Here is a 26,190-nt window from a genome sequence, read left to right as displayed (position 1 = left end):
TGAACGTTTGTATGCCTAATGGCACACCTTTCTACTGCAGCTCTCTAATATTAGTTTCAGATAAATTGGCTCATTTTTCCAACTACTTTAATACTTTCACTCTAGCTTTTCTACACCAAACGCTGGGCAGCATCTTCAGTAATCAAGTAGAGACAGAGTGTAGTCATCGTAATCCTTCGGTGGCATTCACATTACACTGACACACATGAAGTCGTAAGTAATCCTTAACCGCGGCCAAACCAGACTTGATAAAATTAAAATAAGTCAGTTATCTTAATCTAAATTCTTCTCGGACATTAGATACCTGGGCAAGTTAATTACATCACTTTTATTAAAAGCAGTGACTCATAAGTGTTAATCAAAATGTGTAATGCCAGTTTCTCATGCTGGCTCCTTCTCTGTTGTGCTTCCACTGCTTCAAGGAGCAGTCAGATCCAGCTCCAGCACTGCCCAGCTACCAGAGCTGAATTTGGAGTGGAGATAGCCAAGTGCTACAGCAGGACAGAGGCCATACTCTGGCAACTTAAAGTAAGGCTTCATGCCACAGCTGCAGCTGCACTTCAGGTTTCATTTCAAGTTAGGGGAAATAAACAGTGTCGCCACCCTTACATTCTCACAACTTTGCCATGACTCAATTTACCCCAATCCACCCTCTCCCTTATGTCAGCCGGGTATGCCAGACCAGTTCCCCGATATTGTTTGCAGATCAGCTCGACAAACATGCCATCTGGTACCAGAGAAACGACAGAAACAAGAAGCTGAGGGCTGCACAGTAAGGCAAAATGGTTAAAACGTTCATATAATACCATGCCAAAAGGAAAGTATACGGGATGCGTCAGCAGCACCACTTTGAGAGATTACAAACTACCACTCTCTTGCTTCAACCAGGTTACCATTTCTGCAGATACAGCTTCACCTCATCCAAAACAATGGTAAGTTGTAAAATGGATCATAACTAGCTGGAAGAGCTGATGGGAAGAGAGAAAAAAAATACAGTTTTAATTCAGATGTTATCCTACAACAACTGGAAGACAATATCCCTTCCAGCTCCCTCTGCAAAAAAATGGGTTCATGTTGAAACCACCCTAAAAAGAAATCACGAAAGATAACCAAATCTCACTCCCATTAAAACAAAAAACTGATACATACATCATTTTACACCTCAAATAGAAGACAGGTGTATAATCTCTCTCAGTGCTCATATTTCTTTCAGGAGTAAGATTAGCTGAAATGCCACGCCCCCCCCAGCCACTGTGCTCTGATCTCTTCCTCATTCACAACTCTTTATTTTTTTCAATTTAAATATTAGACTGTCACACAGATTTATAAGTCATTACAAATCATTTTAAAACATCCCTCCCCTTCTTATTGCTTTGAATATCAAAAGCTACTTCACAAACAGCGTTCACAGCACAACCCCACCAGCAGCTGCACTGGAGTAATTCAGCAGGTGTCAAACAGCAGCCACGTCCAGGATCAGGAACACTGGAACAAACTCCCATCTGACAAAGCACGACACAGAACGAGAGGGATTACCACTACACAACACTGAACTAGAGCAGAAAACTCCTACTAGTTCGAATGCCATTTTTCAGGTCAAACAAAATATTTTTAGCACTGCTTAGCAGCTTTCAATGGTTCTTCCCCTCCCCCTTGCTCGCATTGCTGCTTCTGCTGTAAAGGTATCAAGAACAGGCTCCTTCCTTATCTCGGACTAAAGCACTGGGTTAATGCGCTTGCTGGAGAGCCCTTCAGCTGCGCCAGCTGCAGAGATGTGTTACGTTCACTGCCTCATGAGTTGGGCGGGAGGAGAGGGGGAGAATATGATGAGATACTTTCCTTAACCGTTAAGATTCCCTGATTCGAAACCAATCAGAAGCTCCTGCAAAGAATTTAAAAAGCCATTTGAAATCAAGCAACTCACTTTTGGTTTGCTGTTCTGAATACAAGCGTTTATCATTAATGATAATGCAGGATGACAACACTTTGTACCCAACTTTTACATTTCAAAGTATAAACCTCCCCAGATCTATTACTTTTGTTTCACTAACTCTTACTTTTGGATAAAGAATAAGAAGGGGAATAAACCTATCAAACAATGACCATTTATTTTACTTTTTAAGTTTTACACTTGGCATCTGCCCTTTCAGAACCATGGAAATACATCTGCCTGACCTTCCAAAAGAACTAGCTTGGATTAAAAAGCCTTTTAATCAAGACCAACACCACCAATACAGAGGGAAAGTTATAAACGAGAAGGACTTAGAAGAATACTTCTTGCAGACCTTCAGAGGTAAGACGGTCATTGTCTAATTTTTTTTTTTTAACTTATTTTCCTCTATAATTTAGCAAAGTATAGACTTGTAAAAAAAAAAAAAAACACACACACAAAAAAAACAACCAACCAAACAAACAAAAAAACACACAAACTGCTGCACAGGAGCCACCACACTCCAATTTCTCACATTACAGACTGAAAAAAAGTAGAGAACTTTTAGACTAGACTATTATTAATGTTATGGACGGAGCCTCATCCATTTTTTAAAACAGATTTTAACGTACTTTTTCTCAAAATACAACGAAGAGGAAAGTTGATGGAGATATATCAGTGGTATTCAATGCTTCAGGAACAAATGCTCTGAACACTCTAAAGAACATGTACGTCTCCAGACAGAAAGCTAGACAAGGATCTCATGTACACAGCAACATACATTCTCGATGAAGCAATAATAAATAACATATTAAGTATGAAGCATAATCTAAAAAGTCTAACTTTTGAGAATTCTAAAAGCAAAATCTGTTACGTTACCAAACAAGAAAGTGATAGATTGCATTTTTGGATTCATCCTTATTTGGAAATATTAGCTTTCTTTAATTCTATCTAACATAGAAAAGTAGAATGTTTTTTTTTTTTTTTTTTAATTTCACTGCTGTAACTGGTACAATGCTTAACAGCTTCTTAGTCAACGCATTCTGTCATTTTTGCTTTAGGATCTGATACTACTGAATAAGTGGTCTAAGTTTTCAAACCGCATTATATACAAATTTTAAAGTAAATATATATTGCCTCGAATTTTTAGATTTAAATATTGTTTTGGGGTTTTAATCTTATGATACTGTCAGAATTATTTTGAGAAAAAAACAAGTTGGGAAGGATTTCAGTTACCTGCAAAAGTATTGAGAAGGTATTATTTTCTGAAAAAAAGCTTCTGCATGTCTTAGATCTAACCAAAATAGCACCTAATACTTTGACCCAAATGTTTTTCATGTTACTCAGTGAACACAAGAGAAGGTAGGTGTACAAAAGATATTTTATCATTTGATCTGTTGCGCTAGTAGTATAACCATAAAAGACACTTTCTTATCACATCCTGCAAAAAACAGAAAAAAAATACAAAACAGCCAAAGAGAAGTGAGGCCTCCTTTCCCATGGGAATAATATAGCAATTCCCTGTTATTCTAAGAGCATGAAAAAGTCTTTGTGCAATTACATTAGCTATAAACTTGAGATCCTTTAACAATAATTAAGTTCAATTATGCAGCAAACTATAAATTCCATTGTAATGAAAAATGTATTTGCACAAATCGAACTACAAAAGAATGGTAAATCCACTGAGAACATGATTATCTAGCATGACAGGCAAATTCTTCTTGTAGCCTCCAGCCAAACAGAAATGTTTATATATGGATTGCAAAATTTTGCTTATAACTTGTTAGTGACTCTGCACAGACTGGTGTACGTCACTCAATAGCATCAGAACTGTTCTCAAAGAAAAATGTCAGAGGTCTGAACTGGTGCACATGACAGACTTTGCCCTTATTATCTTCTTAAGGCAGAATCCCAGAGCAAAGTGAAGATACAAAGTTTATAAAACAGTGATATAAATATTGAAATCACTTATAAATATTGTCACCATGTATTCAAGAGAGGCTCCATAATTTAGCTGTGATCATCTTCTATTTCTACTGTGCCCTGAAGGAGCATCAAGCACCATTTGTCATTGATCTTGTTACAACCTAAATATACAGGCACACTGCTGTTAGGCAGAGACAAGCAGCAGTATTAACAAAAAGGAGTTTTGGAAAGCTAAGGAACCAAAATAGTCAGTTCAATAATTCAGCAATTTGAGCAGGACAACTTAATTTTGAACGACCACAGCAGATCTTCCTCAAACAGGATACAGAAAACAGTGCAAGAGAAACAGGACTGTTGCCAACACCCTGCTAACGAGGTATTTTTCCATGCCCAATCTAGCAGTCCATCCTCTTTCTGTCATTGTAAGATCTCAGACGAACTTCACGTTAAGTCCTTAGAGATACACACCACAAATCCCTTAGGGATGAGCATTATATTATCTATGGCCTTACAGCTCCTATTTGAATTGGTCTCAAAAATGCAAAGGTTTTTCATGACAGCAGGCAGCTGAGCAGAAGCAGACACTTTTCTGCATGAAGAGAACTCCGAAATAATTGCCTCACCTACCCGTATAACTAGAACATACACATGTTGAAGTCTGTCTGTAAATACGGATCAGTCCTGGAAGTAGCTTTGCTTATTTAGGTTTCTAGAACAGTATGCAGATACAGGCAAATGGAAACTTTTTAGTTGTATATATACATTTTTTTCCCAACAAATTCAATGGATGGAGATCAGGCAACTAAGGAAACTGCAGGAAAGTAAGAAAATCCCAAACCCAACAACTAAAAGCACAATATAATGGAGTTAACATGCTGAAATGATAAGGACTAAGAAGCTTACACAGAATTTTCCATACTGCTAAGTTTGTTCTTGAACAAAGCAAACACTAACAGAGTGCATGAAGTGATCTGCTGCCTATTTGTAGCACTCAGGGCAATAACTAACAGCACACTAACTGAACTTTACATCTCCAATTTGCATTAAGCACAGACTGGTTCTGGACACGCTCTTTCTAGGGGACAGAATGGAATGATGAAATAGGATAGTTTCCAACCAATGCCTTTTGGTCAGAATGACAGTGGCACTGACAAAAATACAGGTAATAAAGGTACCCTCCAAAATACAATTATTTCCAGTATCAAGTCTATCATGTTCTCCTTGCACACTTTTGTCTAAATTTCTTTCTTCCTCATACTTTTCTGTCATCTCTGTCCTAAGTGCCAGGAGCCTCCCACAGATTTTACACAGTTGTGTCCCATAGGAAAATGAGGGCTTTCGTCAATGAGAGGAAAGCACATAATTAGCTTTAGGGGTTTCTAATGAACTTACAGCCAGCCTACCTTCTCTGACTACTTCCATTAAGTGATCCTCTGTCACTCCCACTAGCATACAATATGGTAATTCCACAGTAGCTCCTGATACCATCATAAGCTCCAAACAACAAATGAATCATCAGCTTCCTGTTTCCCTTGTATCACCAGCCTCACATTTGCAATCATTTCCTCTGCTGACACCTCAACAGCCACCCTGTACCTACAACCATCCTCTACAGTTCCTCTTCCTTCCAAACCAAGTGACCTGCTTAAAGACCCAACTCAGTGCAGCATTTCCACACACACCCCTCACAATTTCTCATGAATCTTTTCCTTTCCTGATCTCCTAGACTCGTCAATTCACTGACAAAGTTTGACTCGTTCCCCTCTCAGAGGCTTACAGAAGGAGGATTGCTAAACCCATTAAAAACAGAAACCTCCCACCTTAATTTGTTCTCTGTCAACTTAATGGAAACTATCCTATGCCCCACAGACCCTGAAGGCTTTCCAAGGGGGAAAAACAAGATGGGATTAACAACTGATTGGTCTTCTAGGTACACTGAAGTGCAGCCAAAACAGTGTTCCTGTCTGTAATTCAAGGAGACATTAGATGATAAGAAGAGATTGTGTCGAGGAAGTACTTTTTCCAGACAGTACTTGGGTTCTCTAAGTAATTCAGTAAGAACCTGTCACCAGATAGCAAACTAATTTCAAGGATGTAGCCTAAATAACAGGATATAAAGTGATAGTTTTGTATCATGAGGACACTGCTCTGTGGGACACCTTTTATATCATCTCCTTAACCTCACAATAGTTTCATATACACATATAATCCCTTGTTCCTTCAAAGAGCTACCTAAGTTATAGTTTGTGCTCTTTGCAGTAATAAGATTTTTACTGTGTGCCAAACTGGAATCCTAACTCACCTGACGACCCCAAATTGGTATTAGAGATAAACTGCAGCATGAAGATAGGGCTACTATTTTACCACTCATCTCAAAGCACTCCAGACTTGCTGAAGCCTAGATTCAAAGAAATTTAGCAGACACATTTGTCTCCAGACTCCAAATCCTGTTCTGGAGAAAGAAACCATCACTGAGAGCTGTGCGATTTTCACAACCCAGGCAGCTACTGATTAATATTTAATTTTCCTCTTGCAAAAGAAAAAAAAAAAATAGAAGTTTCACAATCTGACTTTTGAAGCCCTTAGAACTTCTCTCACTGTTAAATATTCTCAATAGGTATACATCTTCACTTGTCTTTAATAACGCTATAGCCCTGTGCATATGTTTATATTAAACCTGTAAGCTCATTAGTTAAAAAGCATGTAACTTTTTCTATCGGATACTTTGTCTATCTTGTTTTTACTGAAAGCAGGTGATCAAAGTAAAAACATTCTCAGCTACTTAAGCATATCTAGTACTGTAGACAGAGACATCAAACAAAGCACTGGAACCCAGCCCACTGCATTACACTGGAACACAGCACGGTAACTGGAAGTGGTCTGGGTTATAAAGCAGAATCTGAGGGTTAAATGGATTAAAGGATGTTATACTCACAGCTAGCATTTCTGTAAAGAAGAAAAGGCTCATGGAGCTGAAACTCCAAGTCTTTATTTACTGGCTCAACCAGGTTGTGCATGTTCAGTCGATTCACTATCGTAAAACCATGATAAGGAGAAGCCGACCTATTGTTTTAATTAAAATAAAATCATGGATTAATACCTTGATCAACATATACAAACAATTTTCTGAAACACGTTTACGTATTAATCCTCAAATCTCCATTACTTCATGAACTAAAGCTTTCGCAGTCCTGAATATCTAATAGCTGTTCTTCTACGCCATTTCTGGGTGAGCCAACTCATTTCAATTTAAAATCATGCTTACCTCAAATATGGTTAGGATTAGTGTTACAGTTCTGAACTGCTGAATCAAAGATATGCCTCAAAAAAAACCACAAAACTATTCAAAAAACCTAGGGCAGGCCCAGGATTAATTTTCAAGTGTACTTAATACTTCAAATAAGACAGCTTTAAAGCTTTTTAGAATCTTTAGTTAGAGGAGAAAAAACATCAAACCATACTATTCAGCAATACTGACTTTATTGCAAATAGATGTGACGATAAAAAAAAAAAAAAAAGATGGCTTAAATAACACAAAATTCACTTAGAGGGGAACCAGAAGCAGTAATTTCTTCCTAAAGGGATACTCTGAAAATAAAGATTTTACCCAGTATCTTCAAAGTAGTTATTAAAATATTTACAATTGTACTGCTTAGTGAAAGAATTTTTAATATCCACATTTTTGGTAGACACCATGTGGAAAAAGAAAGCAGCAAGCTAGCACACACTGAAAATTCAAGATGGTTTTGTTTCAGGTGTATTTTCTCTTGCTGCATGAATATCATGTCACCATACTGAGCTGTGCCCGTAAGCACTCATATAATCAACAAAGCAGCATGATGAAGGCCTTTGGGGGAAGAGGAGGCTTGTTTTAGATCATTCATTATCTGAGAAAAATAACTAGCTAAGCAAAGGCACTAGGGTAAAGAAACTGATAGAATTAGCTAGTAAGCATTAACATCTTTATAGCAACATGGACACCTCTAAACAATGTCCAACAACAAAACCTGCCAAGAGTTTCTATGAAGGTGGCAAACAGTCCTTACTGTCACGGGTTACTCATTTAATGCTCTTAACAGACCTTTTGTGAAATAATCAGAAACTTTGTTTATTTTTTTTTTTAATTTGGTTGGTTTCTTACACTGTGTATTTCCAAACTTGGAGCTCAAGCAAAGTTAACAGCAAAAGATGACATGTATTCCTTTACAGTGCCAAGATACAACAGCTGGAATAACCTACTCCCTGACAGTCTGTTTCAGGATGGGTTGATTAAGTCTGCATTATTCACACTTCTTACATTCAGCACTGTTATTTCATTGTTAAATTTCTGACATGCTGGCAACTTAAAACTTAAATCCATAATTGGTTTTGCTGCTTCCATCAAGAATATCAGGCCCTTTTCCCCATGCCACGTAACTGTGAATTCCTTTCATTATTTTAACAAGGAAATCAAGTAGCCCTCAAGCGACTTAAGTGTCATCATCCATTTTTAGAACTAGACAGGATATGACAGAAGTTAAGAACATTATTTAATTTGATTTGAAATTCATATTGTTTTCATGATCAACTTCACATATTTTAGGAGACGTGGGGTGGCTATGCATTTATCAACCCCAATACATTAACAGATGATATTGTTACCAACAAAATAATGTTAATAAACTAGGTTTTTGTGTGGATACATAGGTAGCATTTATCAGGCCCTAAGATTTTTCAGCAGTATTTCTGTGTGTTATCACTAGGGTTATTCACTCATGCGCAGAGTTTATTCCTCTCAAAGAATATATAACACATATGTTACCAGCTAGACAAATAAGTAATTATGAACTGTATGCAATAAATCCAGTATGGAGCTGCACATGTAGCCACCTTCTTTGTCTTTTTCATAGTGAAAAAGAAAACAAAAAAATAACCCTTACCTTTTGTACACAAATAAGGTACCTTCTATATCAGTTTTCTCCTACAAAAGAGAGCAGATGTGTTTAAGAAATACACTTGTTCACAGAGATAGCTTTTATAGAACATTCCAATTACAAAGACTATTTGTATTTTTTTTTTAAATAAGGATATTGTGATCTGTTATTTTCTGGCACTTGTTATTTTTTCTTAGGGAAGTTCAGAAATTAAACACACTTCCAGAAGATTTCCTTCATGGTGCTAACTTACTGATGGATATAACGTATCCCACAACTTTCTCATGCTCAGCTTCAACAGTCAGAGCTGAACACCTTTCTTACAACTCCCGCTTTAAATAAGGGCTACACTTAATTACCTACAAATAGTTTTTCACAGTTGTTACTTAAAACAAGTAGAGTGCCAGCACACAGAACAACGAAACAACCTAACTATGTGCCCCAGCTCTGTTTTGTCCTTCAGTTTTCCAAGCAGCCCTCACCGTACGCTTGAGGGTCTCCAGCACAGCTCCAGCGCTGCCCACAGCGCTGAACTTCCACACGTTCACATCTCGCGGTTCTGTGACTAAACTACAACAGGCAGGGACAGCCCGAAGGAGGCACAGGACAGCTCTGAACCTAAATCAGGCGTTTTCCTTAAACCGTACCTCCAGAGACGCCTTTTTACCGTAGGACCGGCAGCCATACGCAAACCACTGAGGACAACCAGCTGAGGTGAAAGCTATATTTTAACGCGCAGACGAGTATTATTCCCCAAGCCCCACTGCTCCCGAATTAGGGCTACGAACAACAAACCACACTTTAAAATGTCAGAGCTGTAGCAGCCCTCCAGCCCCACAGCACCGATACGATAACGAGGGCCCGGCCGGCGGCGAGGGAAGAGCCCCGGCCCCGCTGCCCGTCACTTACCCACTCGTTGGCCTTGGGGCTGAAGCTGTAGAGCGCTACCTGGCCGGTCACGTCGGCGATGCTGGTGATGTAGGGGTCGTGGCGCTGCAGGGCCGCCAGGCTGATCTCCTGCCCCGCCCGGCCCGCCGCCGCCTCCTCCATCTTGCGGCCCGGCGCGAAGCGGCCGCGCGGTGTCACGGCGCGCCCGTCCCCGCCGCCCGCCGGAACGCTGAGCCCCGCGCCTTCCGTTCCGCCCCGCCTCACGGCCCACCCCGCCGCCCTACCTTACCCCCCCCCCCCCCCCCATAAATAAATAAATAAATAAAAACGGATACATAAATAAATGTGCCCTTGACTGTGTTGCGGGACTGCTGCCCTCAGACTGTAGTGGCCACTTGGTGAAATGGCCAGTGATGGAAGGGTAAAGGCAGTGTTGACCATGAGACAACACTGACCCTACCTCTGTGAGGCAAAAGGGCACGACCTGTGTAAAAATAAATGAAGATCTTGAAGTATTGCTTTTCGAGATTGAAAATTCAGATTCAGCTGTCACCTGAATTTGGTGGGTATCTTCCCATTTTCCCATACGTCTGTCCAAGCACAGTGGATATTTCTGTTATCCAACATTTTCAGTTTCGTTCCGAATTGTCTCTCCACATCTGGGCATGTCATGAAGAGAAATAGCTTCTTTATTTCTCATGATCAGATCAAGCTAAAGATCTGTGTATTGCTTACATTGTAAGAAGTAATTATGTTTTTACCATAATTTGTTTCCTGACATGAGTAGTACAAAGGCTTCAGAGTTTGCCCCGGGCTGGCCTGTGACATGCTGTGAGCTGGGTCCCAGGACGGAGGAGTCACCTCCCAGGATTTTGGGGCCAATGTTGCTCGTTCCCTTGGGTTCCCCCTGCCTCAGGGGTGCGAGATGTGCCTGCAGCGTGTCCGTCTCTCGTGCTGCTGGGGGAGCAGACGGTGCAGTCAGGGCTGCAACTGCACGGCGCAGTGCGTAGTGCCTCAGCCTCTGCCTCCATGGTTCCACACACCCCCTGCAGATGCTCACATGTTCATCATTATCTGGTATTTGGTTCACACTCTGCAGTGGGATATGGAATTCCCAATACTTCAGAAGAATGTTGGAATTAAATACTTCGTTTTTCTAATATATGGATTTTAGGAAAAAGTACAGCATACATATTATGAACAAGACATGAAGGAATTCCAAAATAACATCATATTTGTAAAATTTTGTGAAATCTGCCACGAAAAAAAAAAAACAAAAACACAAAAACAAAACAAAACAAAACAAAAAAAAACTTGAGGCTAGCAAACTTAAATAAAACTATGTTTGCGGCGAGCTTATGACCCTTCTGAGAATGTAAGGAATTTCCTTTACCATTTGTATTACCACAGATCATGTTCTCCGTTGCAGGTGAACATACTTCTGATTTTAATACAATTAGCTTTACAGTTTAATCCTCCCCCCAAAAGGTCGATGTTTCATGCAAAAGCATAAGCAAGGATCCAGCAATTGTGTGGCTCCATAAAAAGTCTTCCTGACAAGCAGCAGAAACGCCAAGTTCCAGTAAGATACCAATTTATTTATTTATTTAAAAGTAAAGCTTTTTGGAGTGAACATTAATTTACCTGTTTCAATGTCAAACAGCTCTAGCATAAAGTAAAAAGACATTTCATATACATAAAAAAAGGTAATCTGGACACAAGTTCCCATGTACCTTCATCATATAACTCACTCCTGAATCCCAAAGCCTAACTACCTGTCAAAAAAACATAAAAGCATAGAGAATGTCATAGAGAGCTCCATAAATCTTCCATCCCTTGAGTCCTTCCTGTTTTGTCACAAGGGGGGTCCAATCTAATCAACAAAATTTGGGGTTTTATTGGTTCTGTATGTAAAGTGTGAAAACCCATTTCCATAAAGGGCAAACAATCACACTTAATTTGATGTGAAAAATACTTTGCTATAAAATAGCTAGTTACTATTCAGTAACACTCTAAATTAGGTAATAACAATATGAAGAAGTTCATGTTTAAAAGCAATCTTTTGAAAGACATTCTAAGGGCTCAAATGAAGCAAACAAAATGACAAAAACTCTTTAAACAGTTGGTTTTAAATGGCATTTGAAACACCTGCACCAAGCTGTTCCTTTCTTCAAGACTACTATAAGCAAAGGTATTTTTTAATGTAAAAAACTTCTTGACAAAGGGCAGCTTTCTGCTGTGCCAGACCTTCTCAAGTGTGAAAACTCCTTGGCTGCATCTTGAATTTAAAGTGAAACATGAAGAGCATTGATTAAAAGAAGAAGAAGAAGGAGAAGAAGGAGAAGAAGGAGAAGAAGGAGAAGAAGCTGTGTTTTCCAGTTACGGGTTGTATTCCTCCTTTATCTGCTAATTCCTGTTCTTCGTTTTAGTGAATTCTCTCTGACCTTCACTGTTGTTGCCTTGGAATAATATATTTTATATCAGAAATGAGTCATATGACCTGCCATCTGCTTCATCAACCTTGAAGTACACTGAAACACACGGTATACTTAGACTCAAGCTGTGACCTCTGCAAACTGAAATGTTAGTTGTATCCATTCAGGCTTGTTCCTTGATTATTGTATATTGCAAATTTCTTTGTCCTCCTCTAAAGCTATGCAGCAGCTACTGCTGGGGAAAAGTTCATCCATTGCTCTCTATTTCTGGTTCTTGCACTGTACCAGACAGAAGTGGGATGCTGTACATAATGCCCTTTTGATGTTTGCTCTGTGAGTGGGACAGATTCCATTTGTGTTTCAACAAGTGAAGAGAACGTTATGTTCTGTATTTCAGTTATTCAGCTGAGGTTTTGTAGGACAGAATTTGATGATTTATTACCCTCTGTACTGTTATCTACTTGATATGTGTTAAGATAGGTGAAATAATAAAGACCCTCTTTTACCCCTTCAGATACTTGTGACAGCATGGCTGTGTCTTTCCACTGATGTCTGCTCTGCTATTTGCAGTTGTACTAACTCTCTGGCCCTTGTTTTTCACACAGCAAATTACTTACGTAATTTCAAAGCTTATTTGGGATCCTTTCAAACTTCATACAGAAAAAATGTTCTTCAGTCTGCAATACCTTTGTTTATCCCCTGTTAGCTGAATATCATCAGGAAAGAATATATTGCTGATGTTACGATGGTGGAGAAATGCAGTCAGCATTCCCAGTCACTGCATTTGCCATTACTGCTAAAAGTTGAATTAGGGTCCAGTGGATTTCAGAAAACCTGAGTGACTCACAGAGCTAGTGTTCTGTCATCCACACTGTTTTCCACCTGAAGCAATTTTCAGAAGTTGCTGGTATCATGAGATATTTTGGAAATAGCACACTTTTTATTGGTTTGCTTACTGATTTCCTTGAATTTCAATAGCAGGTAATTCTTGTTTTATTTATTAGTAATTGCATTGGTATTTGTGCCTTAAATTTCAGTGATAATGGCTGTTATTCAACAGAATTTATTTATTTGGGCTTATTTCTAGCTAGGGTAAATTGCCCTGATGATGACTTCCTTAATCAATAAGTTACCAGACTTTTAGTTTGCAGTTTAATTCCCTAGACAAGCCTGCAAGCCTAATTGTGTGTGTGTTGTTTTTTGTGTGTGTGTGTGTGTTCGTGAGAGATGTCAGTTTCTAGGTGCTAAAGTGGTTAAAACAAGGGGGGAGGATGCTAGAATTTTGATAGGTCTGCCATTTTGTTCGGAAAATAATTTTATTTCACAAGAAGCGTTACTTGGACATTTTTATTTGCTTATTATTTATTACAATGTTTACTTCAGTTGCATTGTTCATCCTACTATGAAGGCACACTTGATCTTTGCCATTAGTGAGGCTGACAGTTCCTGGCATTCAGTCTCATCACTATACTTTACTGTACAAATAATTCTTCATGGGATGATTCTTCAGGCTGATAAAGGATAACTGAACACAGCTACAGTTGGAGATAAAGACCTCTCTCTTTGTAAATGACATCTGTAAAAATCATACTTTCTGAGACTTAGCGCAGAAACAGGCTTTTACGGTACTCACCAGCAGTTTATGCAGTTTTTATGTACATAAAGAAAAATTTTCTTTCCTGGCAATCATTCTGCAGTGCTGAGTGAATTACAAGCCTTTCATAAGTCTTCCAATTTGCAGTATGTTCTTTCTGCACTAATGTTGCATCCATAGGTACCTTATTGAAAATTCATGGTCATAGATATTTATTTTTAGCTATGAAAAATCTATTCCCACCTTTAGATGAGGGTTTTCTAAATGGTTACACATTACAGTGTTATAGGGTAGCAGCACTTTTTTTTTCCCTGCAAATTCTGCAGTATCCCTTGGTCACCAGATCCATTTCCTTTTATCCTTCTTCCCTTGGTTACAGAACTAAACTTGTTAAAGAAGTCATTTCTCCACACCTACTGGCAAAAGGACCAAATGAAATCTGGTTAATGTGCCACAGAAGTCGTTAGGCTGGGTCCCTAACAATTCCAATTAGTTTATTGAAGGTTGTTACAGTGTTTTCTTCACTGTTGTGTTTTAAGATCAGATGATATAGTATCTGGCAGGGTTGATTCTTGCATACTCAGTTCTTACATCTGTACAGAGCCTTATAATTAAGTTAATTATTCAATTTTGCTATCGTATCATTTCTGACCTGCCTTTCCAAGAAGGTTTGTATCCCTTCCCTTCTGCCATGTCAAATCCTTATGTCAGATTTGTGAAATAAGCCAACTTTATATTTCCACAAATCTCCACATCAAAAGTGACAGTTTCTGACCTAGGTTTTGTCAACAGGGTTATTTTTGACTGTGTGACTACTAAATGCAGTGTGGATGGACAAAGCATAGTGATAATCTAAACAGTAAAAATCTGTGCGATTGCTTGATGTGTAAATCTACTCCTGTCATTTCAAAGTGACAAGGTAGAGGAAAACAGTGCTTGGACTCCAGACTTACTCAGATGTACGTATGGGATTTTTACTATTTCTGTGCTGTACCTAAAACAGGGATAATATATAACAATTTTGTAGGGTATCTGAGTTTCCCAGATCTTGCAGTATTGAAATCTGATTTTAACTATAAATTACCTTGGTCTCATTTTGTCATGTAATAGTAGCAGTCATGATTCTGTAACAGAAATGGATGATATTTTCTTTCTCTTTTTTTTTCTTCTTCTTTTTCTTCTTCTTCTTTTTTTTTTTTTTTTCTTCTCCTTGTGCAATTGGCAAAATGGTCTAGCAAATCTGAAGCAGGAAGCATAAAAAAACAACTGTGAATTATTGAAATAATATAATTTAATAAAGTACAAGTAAAATGATATAAAAATGTTCGTTCACCTACGAGTTCACAACCATATCGGACATGATTGTCATCAACAGTTATTGTCCTTAAAACAGATGCTAAAAAAACATGAATCATAGAGCGGGGAATAAATTACAATTACAATTCAGTAAAACTAAGAGAATGAAAATACTCAATTCCAGAAAAGCTGTTCCCACAACAACAGTGTTGAAATAGGTTGAAATAGGTCACAGGCAGTGCTCCTTACATTGCTCAAGAACATTAGAAGGATTAATCATTTATGGATTATCTCCTAGAAACAATGATCTGGCACAGACAGGTAATCCAATCTCCTCTATCTTTCTAACCTGGTTTGCCATTTCACAGGGGATTGTAAAAGGGTGGCAATTTTTTCTAGGAAGACATTGTCTGCCTGCCAGCTTGAAACATGTAAATTGCTGGAATTTGCATGAAAAATATGACAGCTCTTCTCTGACAAAGGTAGGTAGTGAAACTAGATTGGTAAAACTAATTTTTTTTTTAACTGAAGCAGGGAGGTTTGGCTTAGAAATTTTATCATTTTCACCTTTAGTTATAATGTCACTGAACAGAGTAAAGAGAGAATTTTGTCATTGACATCAATAAGAACTAGAGAGAAAATGTTGTTTCTGGGACTCTGTATTTTGCACAGATGTCTGGTAATCTTTTCTTCCAGACAAAATTTGTCCAAAAATGTATATACATCTTACTTTTGAATACAAACCTTTCAATGATCATAGCCTCTATAACTACATTAGAAGTAGGTATACAGCCTTGCTTTTACTGATTTGTATGTTTAATGTAATATGTAGGGATTTGAACACATCTCTAGCCAGTGGCGTCGTATTTTAACCAATGATAGGTGCAGGGCCTGCTGCTGAATATATTAGAACTATACTAATTTCATTAATGGAAATGAACTCTATTGCAAATCGCCACTGGGGCAAATTAGCAATTGGACAAGAACAATGCAGAAGGAAAGGTGCGCTGTCAGGGATTTTCTATTGCTCATTTCATTTTACATGTAGTTTCTGTTTTATTGGTATAATAACATTAAAAACAATATGCAGTTACTATCACAAGGCTCAGAGTAGCCTGTTCCAAGTTTTCTTCTCCAGATTACAGACTGCACAGATCAAAACCCAACAATTAGATTAGCAAGGTTCTGCTTTGTAGAGAACTGAGAAATACAGCAGGAATAATTGTGCATCAGATGCCTTAAGCCTTGAGCAAGCTACTTTAGCAGAACAAAGTCAGTTTTTAAACTCAATTTAACATCACTTTTTAAATTATCGAGTTATTGACCTTAAATGTACTGTATCAGTTTTATAGCATTACCACATGCTTACGTTTTTGTTTTCTTGTAGCCATCCTTCTGTATTCTTTAAGGTTCTTGAACCTCTTTGAACATCTCTGTGTACCTACCCCTTTAAAACAGATTATCATGCAAATCTTAAAATGTGGATTTACATTCTTTGTAATCTCAGAAGCCTTTCTGTAAAATAGCAAATCAGAAATTCTTTTTTAATATTTATATTCCTTTTAATATTAATAGAGCTGGTCCTCTTAGAAAATATACATGTATTAGAGCAATTGGCTTTAACATAGGTTAGTTATATTTTTAAGATATAAATGTTAGTTATATTTTTAAGATATAAAATGTATGTATTTCAAAGGGCTTTTCTTGATGTGGTATAGTAATAAGAAAGCATATGCAACAAAATTTTGAGAGTAAGTAGCTTTTAGAGCTTTTCAAACATGACTGGGAACAAATACAACACAAAACAGCCTAGTGATTTGGGCTTGTTTTGGTGTTATTTAGATTGTCCAGTGCCAGAGGAATGGGAATCGGTAAACCTACGTTTGGGTCAAACCAGTGTCATTTTGTACACTATTAAACAACTTCAGCTCTCTGTACCTTTGTTTTCCCATTGTAGAATGAGTATCGTGGCTTTACTCATCACTGTTCTTTTCACTGAAATACTTTTCTGAAGAGTGATATAGACAGTAGGTGTGAGGAGGATACTTCTGGGGGGAATACTTTCTGGGAAGGGCTGGTGGCTGCTGGTCCATCACAGGGCCTGGTCAGAAGGTGAGGGCAGCAGCTGCTTGACTGCTGGGATCCTAATGCTGCTCTCACAGCAAAGGAGCCATGTCAGCATTTTCAGCCTCTTTTCTCTTTCGGGGTGGTTTCCTCAGGCCCCTTGCTGCCCTCTGTGCCTGCCTGCATGCTGGTGTTGGGCTGCTGTCTGAAAGACACACACCTATAACCAGGCACCTAAGGCATAGTCATTTAACGCTCAGTGTAAGCACATGTACCTCCTGCTTGTCTCCGTTAGCTCTGTCGAGGCTGCATAATGCCCGGGACAGTTCAGTGACATAACCATGTGGACTTAAATGTCCATCCCGTGACGTGTTCTGCCCCTAGCAGTTGCAGCCAGGGACACAGGTTTCAGAAACATGTTCCTGTCTAGAACCCAGAGGCCGGGGCCAAGCCACCCAGTATGGGCCTGCAGCCTGCTGCTGGGGTGGGTGGCAGGGAGTCTGCACCTTCCTGGAGCTGCAGCGGGAGGCTAGGTGAGGAGGAGTCATCTACTGGCAAAAAGGAAGCTTAATTACATCGTGACTAAGTAAATTAACTGGATGAGGTCCTAACTTCTTATTTGGCTTCTTTTCACCAGTTAAGTTCTGGCTGACAGAGGATTTCTTTGCTGTAGTCAGGCAGAAGAAAGCCATAAAGCTGCCTGCAGAAGGTCCTGTGGGGATCACCATGGCACAGATGCGCCAGTCATGGCAGGGGAAGGGAATTTCAGGAGGAAAGTGTTAAGTTTTCTTGTGCAGAAAAACTGGAAGGTTGCAGCCAAACTGTGGCACAGTGCTAAGCACAGGAAACTGCTTAGTTCAGGCAGGCCTGTGGTGGGAGTGCAAGCCTTTAGTTTGGGGACCTCATGTCCCTTGACTGTGGTGCTAGAACATGAGTGATCAGGTACTAGTGAATTATTTAAGAACAAAACCAGTAACATCTTCTTTAAATAATTTCAAATGGGTCGTGTGCAGTTATGTGTGCAATCAAAATGGCAGTCACCTAGTGAAATATTTTCTGCAAGATATGGAGTACAAATTTACTGAATTTTCATTTTGAAAATGAATGTAATTTTAGAGATTAGTCTACGAATTGGATTGCTTACTTTGGCACATTTTCAAAGGAAAAAGGGCTAACTAATATATTTTACACTGAAACCATCCACTTCATTCATATAGTAATTTTTCCACAGCAGTATTTCACAATAAAATTACTTTTATGATGTGGAGTTAGTATACTGAAATGATGAATCCAAAGACCTTATGTTGACGTGGTACATTTTGTCAGGAAAATGGCTGAAGAGTTGCTAAGCATCTCTCCAATAAATTTATTTATAATAATCACAAATACTTATTTAACACCTCCAGAGTACCCATTTATATGGCAGGCTCTAACAGGGTCTTTCAAAACTCTCATGGTCAATATGGTGAGTACTTCTTATTTTTAAAAATGATTACCTCTTCTAAAGCTTGAATTAGTTACGTGATTTCCAAAACAACTAACTTTAACAGGCATTGATAGTTGCAATGTGAATAAATACACACAAGTGAAAATAGCCCAGGGCCAAATCTCTTTCTTTTCCTTCTTGGCCTTGATGTCTCTCTGAGCTGGCGAGCTCCGCCAAGCTCAGATGTCCTGGAGGTCTGAGTCCAGTGTTGCATAACTGCCCAGCTCCTCTGCTACCCACAAGTGAAATCTGGGGGGATGGTAACAACTGGTGTAGAAATTGGTGATAGGTAGGTCAGACTTACTGTGTTTGCCTTTCCCATATCCCTGTGTGCCTGTGTACTTGGCATCGGTCAGGCAGAGAAGGGGTGTTTTCAGGAGGGCTCGCACTTCATTACGGACAGACTTACCAACCAAGGGAAATTAATTCCAGCAGTGCTGAGCTATTCTTCAGGGCAGGAATGACCAAAGTCCACTACTTACTGTAACTGAAATTAGTTTAAAGCCAGTTACCAAAAAATAGAGCAAAAAATTACTTCTAGAAAATATTTTCACTGTGCAATAAGGTATTTTTGCCTTTTCTGGATTAAGAAAAATTCCGATCAGCTCCGTTTTCAGGACAGACTTGTGACCTGAATAATTCATGAGCGGCTATGTCTAGGAGGTAAGCTGAAGCAGGAGTAAGCTGTTGGAGTACCTGCGGCACATGGAGGAGGAGTGGGGAACGAGTCGGGGGAAGGCAGGCTGCTCCTCCTGATGCTTGCTTTAATTCTCATAAAAGCATCTGTGCAAGAGGCACTCAGCCTGAAGGATGTCTTAGCTTGGAAAGACAGCACTGCTTTTACAATGTGTCTGTCTGGGAAGGGGCATATTTGAATTTGTTAATACTTCGGTCATATATTTTCGATAAAATTCTCCAGTTAAAGTCTGTTTTATTATTATTTTTGGTTGGTTAGTGGCCAAGTAGGCTGTGCAAACCTCTAAGATTTAGCACTGTAGGGCTACCATGTGATTCATGAGCTTCTGTGACACAAGAGCTAGGCAGTGCTGTTGGTTTACAAGCCTCCACGGGGAATGCTTAAGAATGATAATCAGTTATTCTTGCTCCTTCAGAAAATCTCCCAAGTATTACTGTGTAATATCAGGTTTTGTACATTCATTTTACTTCAGATGTTCCTGTTCGAGGCCCTAGCCTACTTGGTGGTGCTTGTTCATGCTCACACTTTGGCAAAGTGTTCTCCATGGCTGAGTGGCACCAGGCCAACTGCTGAGGTATTTAAGGATAGAAAGTGTTTGTTTGTTTTCAGACAGCGAGAGGCCTGTTAAGTGAAATTCCCTGCAAGTGAAAGCTGGTAATTGAAACACTGACTTTACCAGGTGGGCTTGGCTGCCACAGTAAGGGCACTTCATCAAGCACTTCAATAAAGAGAAAAATCAAAGTGTAATAATTAAGGTACCCCTATGAGTGTATTTAATTTATTACCATCATGTCTAGAATCCCTGTTAGTTCTTTATAAACTCAATAAAATAAAATAAAATAAAATTAAATTAAATTAAATTAAAGCAGAGAGCAAGACAAAAAAAAATTATCTCTTTAAGTTAGCTCTTCATTTGCATATCTATTCAGAATTTAATTATTCATGCTTGCAAAAACATATTCTGGTCAATGGACTATTTGCAAACTGTTCACTGAGATTATTATTTAAGATATCTCTTACCTGTAGTTTATCAAGTACCTAAGCAACCTTGCATTGGTTCTTGAAAGGTTCCCAAAGCCATAAAGTGATCTCCAGAGGGTATGGTAATGAGGCATGCAATGGGACGTAAAGATGCATTGGTTAGTTTAATTTATACATAAAAAGGTCATTTGGGGTCTTTTTGTTACCCGTTTCTCATTAGAAATATGAAAAAATAAACAATTTCTAGTACTAGATTCAACTACTAGGAAATGTTTACCCCAGAAAGTAATCCAGAGAGTATTTTGATCATTTGTATCTGGCTGAAGGACTGCAGTAGCAGCAGGGCTTGTATGAACAAGACTGTTATAATCAGCAAAGTGGTAACAGAAGAAAAAGATTTCTAAAATGTAGGAGATTCATAGTAACATCTTCTGCTGGCTCATAGGTTTTTGAGGTTTCTACATTCTCTTTGGGGTACAGGTTTTTCTTGTATTTTAGCTGGAGTTACCTTTTAAATTTGTGCTTCCACCAAGCTTACAGCAATGAGGAATCTCCCCAAACCTCCATAACTGGTTTTTCCGATGGAGAATTTGGCAGATTGTGTGTGCTGCAGCTGGGCGTTCCCTGGCCTCTGCACTGGGGCTGCTCCAGCCACAGGCTGGGCTCACCCTTGAAGCACGGCCTCGGTCACGATGACTGCGGTCACCCTGTGAGTGCTCACTGGTAACACTACAGCTGTTTTGGGGGGGCATAGGAACGAGTTTTCTGGCTAGTGAGTACCTGAGGTGTGGGGCTATTTGAAAAGGCTCTTTTTGTGATCTTCGGCTTGCATCCAGGACCTATTTCAGTTCCAGCCTCTGGCTTGTCTCTTGGTTTCTGACTCAGGCTCGTGACCTTTGGCGCTTAGCCTGATTGCTGGTCTTTGGGTGCCAGGCTGCTTGTTGTCCGAGGCTTGGACTCGGCTTTCAGATAGTAGCTCTAGCTGCTTCTTGCAGCCTGGCACTTCAGTCTCATTTGTGCTTTTTAGGTTTTCCCCTTAGGTCCACAGTGGTACTTCTTACATTTCTTTTACAGCCTTTACAAAAATGATTCCTAACTCTTGTAATCCCAACAGCTCTGTTCTGCTCATTTCTAAATGCATCCTTCCTCCAGTGTGTCACTGAAGCAAGGATGCAGAGCAGCTTGGATGCTTTTCCAGGAACCCTTGCTTCAAACTGAATGTGGGGAGCCCCTGGGTTGCCTTTGCCCCTCGCTTGTCTGTTCGGTCATCTCCTGTGGGCTCCGTGCAGGTGGCTGGGTGCCCCTTGGCCAAGCCTCACCCCAGTGGCTGCAGGAAGGTCCAAAACCAGGACATGAACAAGCCTGCTGGATGCTGGCATCCCGTTTGCTAGAAATCTGTTGCTGAGACAACAACCTGTAAATTGGTTTGTTTCATCAGATGTCTCAGAAAGAAAAACTCCATAAATTAAAAATGAAATCAATTAATTTTCTAAGTCATTTGATATGAAGTGACAGTAAGATCTTATTTATGAAAAATAAAAGCAACCCCCAACAACCTTGTAGTATTTTCCATAAAATCACCAAAAAATTGTGTCATTTTTGAAGGTCAGATGGCAGGCTTTACGCTCACAGTTGTGACTACATGCTCACATGCGTTTGTTTCCCTGGCTTTACTGTGAGTGTTCGCATGAATAACTATTCCTGCAGAGTGAATAAAGGCATTTGCAATCTGGTCCCAGCTGGAAACTTATTTCTGAAGTCTGTTCACTCCCTTCATAAAACATAGATTCTTTATTTTATCCTGTTTTATAATTACTTCAAATGATTGGAGATCGTTGTGTTGAGTGCTCCTCCATTCCAAACCATTTTCTTGTGGAGGAGACATATGTTTCAGAGCTTATTTCTTTCTGGGTACCTATTTGGAAAAGAGATATTTTTTTTTTGTCTGGGAGGGGAAGGATAATTGCTGCCTGCCTGGATATCGGTTAATTAGCAGTCTCCTCACCAGTGGATGCCTGGCTAAATTCATTCCTCTGCCAAGTGATTTATTAAATAACTACAAGACCATTCAGGCAGTCCCAATAGTATTTTATAGGAAAGCACTAATTGCTTGGTATACTTAGTGGGAAGAAGGGATATAAGGAAATACACGGCATATATTTTCAATTGCTTATCAACGTTTCTGTCAACCCTTCCTCTGGGATCTCAGAGCTCAGTGCGTTAGGTCCAGTTGTTCCTCAAGTGAGGATGCCATATAATTTCAGAGGAGATTGACTCTCCTTTTCTTCCACAGTTAACACAGTCTGGGCCTGCTCAGGAATGCAGACCAACATTTCAAACAGGAATCGCTGTCACAGCCTCAGCGGGGCTGCCTAGATAGGGAGAATCAGCTCCACTAAGTGCTGCTGGTTGTGTGGCAGCTTAGGAATGGCAGAAGGGAAGCGCGTGATAAACCTTGCACTCGGGTCCCCATCACTTCTTCTGCCATGCGGCTGGCCATTAACGTGCCGCTGGCTTGGGCAGAGGGCTGAGGTCTGCCCAGATCACTTGGTAGCTGTCAGGTGGATTAGACAAGCTTCCTGGGGAATGCACGAAGATAATTACAGGGAGGTGACGTTAAATCACATACATGTGCTGCGCTCTGCTCGGAGCATAGGAGGCTTTATCCTGCCGTACAGGACCAGATGGACTCGGTGGCTGTTCTCTCGATTTCTGGGGGAGAATTCGGTACATATGGTCTGGGATCAGCACCTTGTTCTGTCAGCTCGAGTCACAGCACCCCACTCCCACCCCCCGTAATAACCTTTTTTGTTTTATAAACAGAAAATCCACTGGTGAGGTGTGTGTTAGAGCAGCCTTTTGAATTGTGCCAGCTCTTTTATCTCTTCTGCTGACCCCCCTACTTCAAATCCAAAAGCCCAAGCTCTTTTCTCTTTCCTGCAGGGTAGAGACAGCTGCTATTTTGCAGAGGTAGGCTATGCACCATAGTCATTCTTCTCAGCAATTCAAAAAATGTACAAGATGTCTGTTACTCTCATGCCTTACCAGGTGATTAGCTGTTTATATGTATAATATACTGTATAAATTGTTCAAATGGAAGGTCACTGCATTCAGTGGTTAGATTTAATCCTGCTCTTTTAGGAACACTGATCCTTGCAGCATAACTATGATATGTATGTTTACACATGTATTTCCTAGTCTGAGTAATACCAAGGGTCAGTTTTAATGCTGGGATATACTAAGCAGGAAGGAAGGGCACTCCAGTTTTTCAGGTTCTCCTTTCCAATATGTGGTTCGTGTAAAACTGAACACATCACTGTTAAAACATTGTTCTACACAGCATTGTAGTTCATATGGTACAGCCATTCTTCAGGAAAAACAAGGATTATCTCCATAGCTTCATCTACTGAGTAATTTAATGTGCTGCAGAAGACAAATTAGAAGAGCCCATTTTGCAAAGTAGTGGGTTAACAACCAAACAACAAAACTGGGGAACTGCCATGGTAACGGTAGTCATATATACATGTATGACTGTACTTCATGGTACTGGTCATAGAAAAATAAAAAATGGTAGTCTGTTTGTTAAATTAATTCACATTTTAATTTTATTGAGAACTTTTCTGCCACATTTTGAATTTATGTGCAGTCTTGAAGCTTAGTTTTTAATGAAATGTGTATGATACAGAAAAAGAAACTATCATGTTAGATTTTCATATCTAATAGGCAGAGAGCTGAATTATATGTCTTGATATTTATTACTTCTTCCTTGAGTGGACATTCTTGAGAAGTGTCTGTGGTAAGGCAGCTTTGCTGTTGTTTCTTCCCAAAATTTTAGAATATTAGTGCAGTAAAGGGCACAGAATATAATTTTATTATTATTATTATCTTTTTTTTTTTTTTTTTTTTGCATAGGGGAGGTAGTCTTACAGGTAAAGGATAAGCAGGATCTTGTGGTCCTCTATTTATATTTTTAAAGAAGTAGTTAAGTTTTCAGGGAAAATTGGGTTAATAGTAATATTTTAAAACAATGATGGTTCAAATTTTATTAAAAAAAAAAAAAAAAGCAAACAGAATGTTCTTGTTTTAATTAAACTCTTAAGTGGAATTAGATGAGGAATTGAACTGAATTCAGAAAACTTTCAGATGGTGGTGCCAGTTTGCTCTTTCTGAGGATGAGGATTGCCATCAGAACGGCTCCTGTTGCAGCCCATGTTTCTCTCGGACAGCTGGAGCTGCTGTCTTTTGTTTTTGCAAAACTAGCTGCAGTTTTATTTCATCCTGACTGACTTGACACATACTTTGAAGTTGTTCAGCAGCATATATGAAGATCATTACTTTGAGAGAGACATTATCTCTGTATTCCTCATATTTGGTGTCACATAAGACTTATAACTTGCATTGTGGACTCTAATTCAGTTTTATTTCTGATATTTCACACCTACAACTTGCAAGATAAAAAAAAAGTCATCAAAGCTGTCATTGCCCACTGCACTCAGGCTTTGTCTTTTCCTTTGTGATTCCCATTATTCAGTAATGATGACATGTTGACTGATCTTGCTCACATTTTATGATGCACAGTCACTCCATGCATATTATGAAGACCGGCCAAAGCTGAGAGGCTTTTGTTTTTTTTTTCTTCTTCTCTCCATTAAATCTATTGCATTCAAAGTCTGGCCCCATCTTTTTTATTTTATTTTATTTTATTTTATTTTATTTTATTTTATTTTATTTTATTTTATTTTATTTTATTTTATTTTATTTTATTTTATTTTATTTTTATTTTATTTTTTTATTTTTTTAAATTATTTTTTTCTAAAAGATCTACATGGCAGGCAGGGTGGAGAGGGATCAAGGGTGCCTCTAACCTGGTTGGGTTCCCCAGCTGAGATCAGCTTTAGGATTACGTTGGTGTAGGATGTGCTGGAGGATTGAATGTGAGAGGTTTTACCACTACACAAACTCCTAATTTTTGGTTTCAATATTTTTTACCCACTTGGAATGAAAATTGATTTTGAAATATCTGAATTTCCCAAAGGAGGGATAATTTGTCACTCTAACTAAAAAGGGTTTTGCCACACATTTCTCTAAAACAGGATCTGTATCCTTATACACTAAGCAGGGTGCTTCCTTTCTCAGTCTTGACTATTAAAGAATGAGAGCTGTCAGATGAGAAAAAATATGCAGCTCACATGTACTGCCTATACACATTGTTTAAAATCAAAAGAAATTAAGACCAGAAAGTCTCGTTTCTTCTCACCTTAAAACTAAATCAAACTGAAGTTAATTAACCTTCAGAGACAGCTATAACTTCAGAAAATAATGGCTTCTCCAGGATTTTTCTCAGTGGGAAACCTTTGGTCTCCAAATATATTGCACAGAAGTGTTCTTAAAGTTCCAAGGGATTACTTAAAAAAAAAAAAAAAAAAGTTGCATCAAGATTTTTCGTCTCACTAAAGTCCATGAGCATTGGATTAGGTCCTTAGATCCAGTTACGTAAACATTTCTGTAACATTTTTAGACTGCAGTGTTTGGGCTGTTACTAGAGAGCACTGCAGTGCTTTTCAAAGCTCAGTGTTTTAATACCTGCTTTTGAAGAGCTTATGTTTTATTTTCCACCTCATACATCCTCTTCTCTTGTTAACACATACACTGATATTTAAGAGTATGTGTTTCTCTTAAAAGCACTCTTTGCTTTCTGTACTCATTGACATATGTGAAACGGCTGCCTGAGGTCTGACAAAACATGAGAAGGTTGCTGAGTCTCGGTGATCACTAATTTGAACAAGAGCAGAAGATATCCTTCGCATTTTATCTTGCAGCTATTTCCTGTTTACTTGTGGATAAGAGGTTTTATAATCCACTGTCTTTGCTCTTCATGACTATTCGGTTGGTAAATGTGGCCACCCATGTAAATGGTGCCTCAAAGACTTTCAGTTTCAATCCATTTTATCTTTTTCTTACACTTTGTTGGATTAGATTT

The 26,190-nt window shown here is 39.0% G+C and overlaps 1 protein-coding gene across 1 annotated transcript in view; it reads right to left on the bottom strand.

Annotated features, from left to right (window-relative positions):
• Positions 1–9,822, bottom strand: part of DCP1A (decapping mRNA 1A) — a 35,880-nt gene extending 26,058 nt beyond the window's left edge. The window contains exons 1-3 of the mRNA XM_032194036.1: positions 9,679–9,822; positions 8,776–8,816; positions 6,792–6,919 (exon numbers count right to left, since the gene is read on the bottom strand). Of these exons, the coding sequence (XP_032049927.1) occupies positions 6,792–6,919; positions 8,776–8,816; positions 9,679–9,819 (310 nt within the window). The 5' untranslated portion in view covers positions 9,820–9,822. The remainder of the gene's footprint in view (positions 1–6,791; positions 6,920–8,775; positions 8,817–9,678) is intronic.
• Positions 9,823–26,190: the final 16,368 nt, after the last annotated feature.

The sequence above is a fragment of the Aythya fuligula genome, chromosome 10, assembly GCF_009819795.1.
Source record: "Aythya fuligula isolate bAytFul2 chromosome 10, bAytFul2.pri, whole genome shotgun sequence".
NCBI lineage: Eukaryota > Metazoa > Chordata > Aves > Anseriformes > Anatidae > Aythya > Aythya fuligula.
This window is presented reverse-complemented; position numbering and strand designations above follow the sequence as displayed.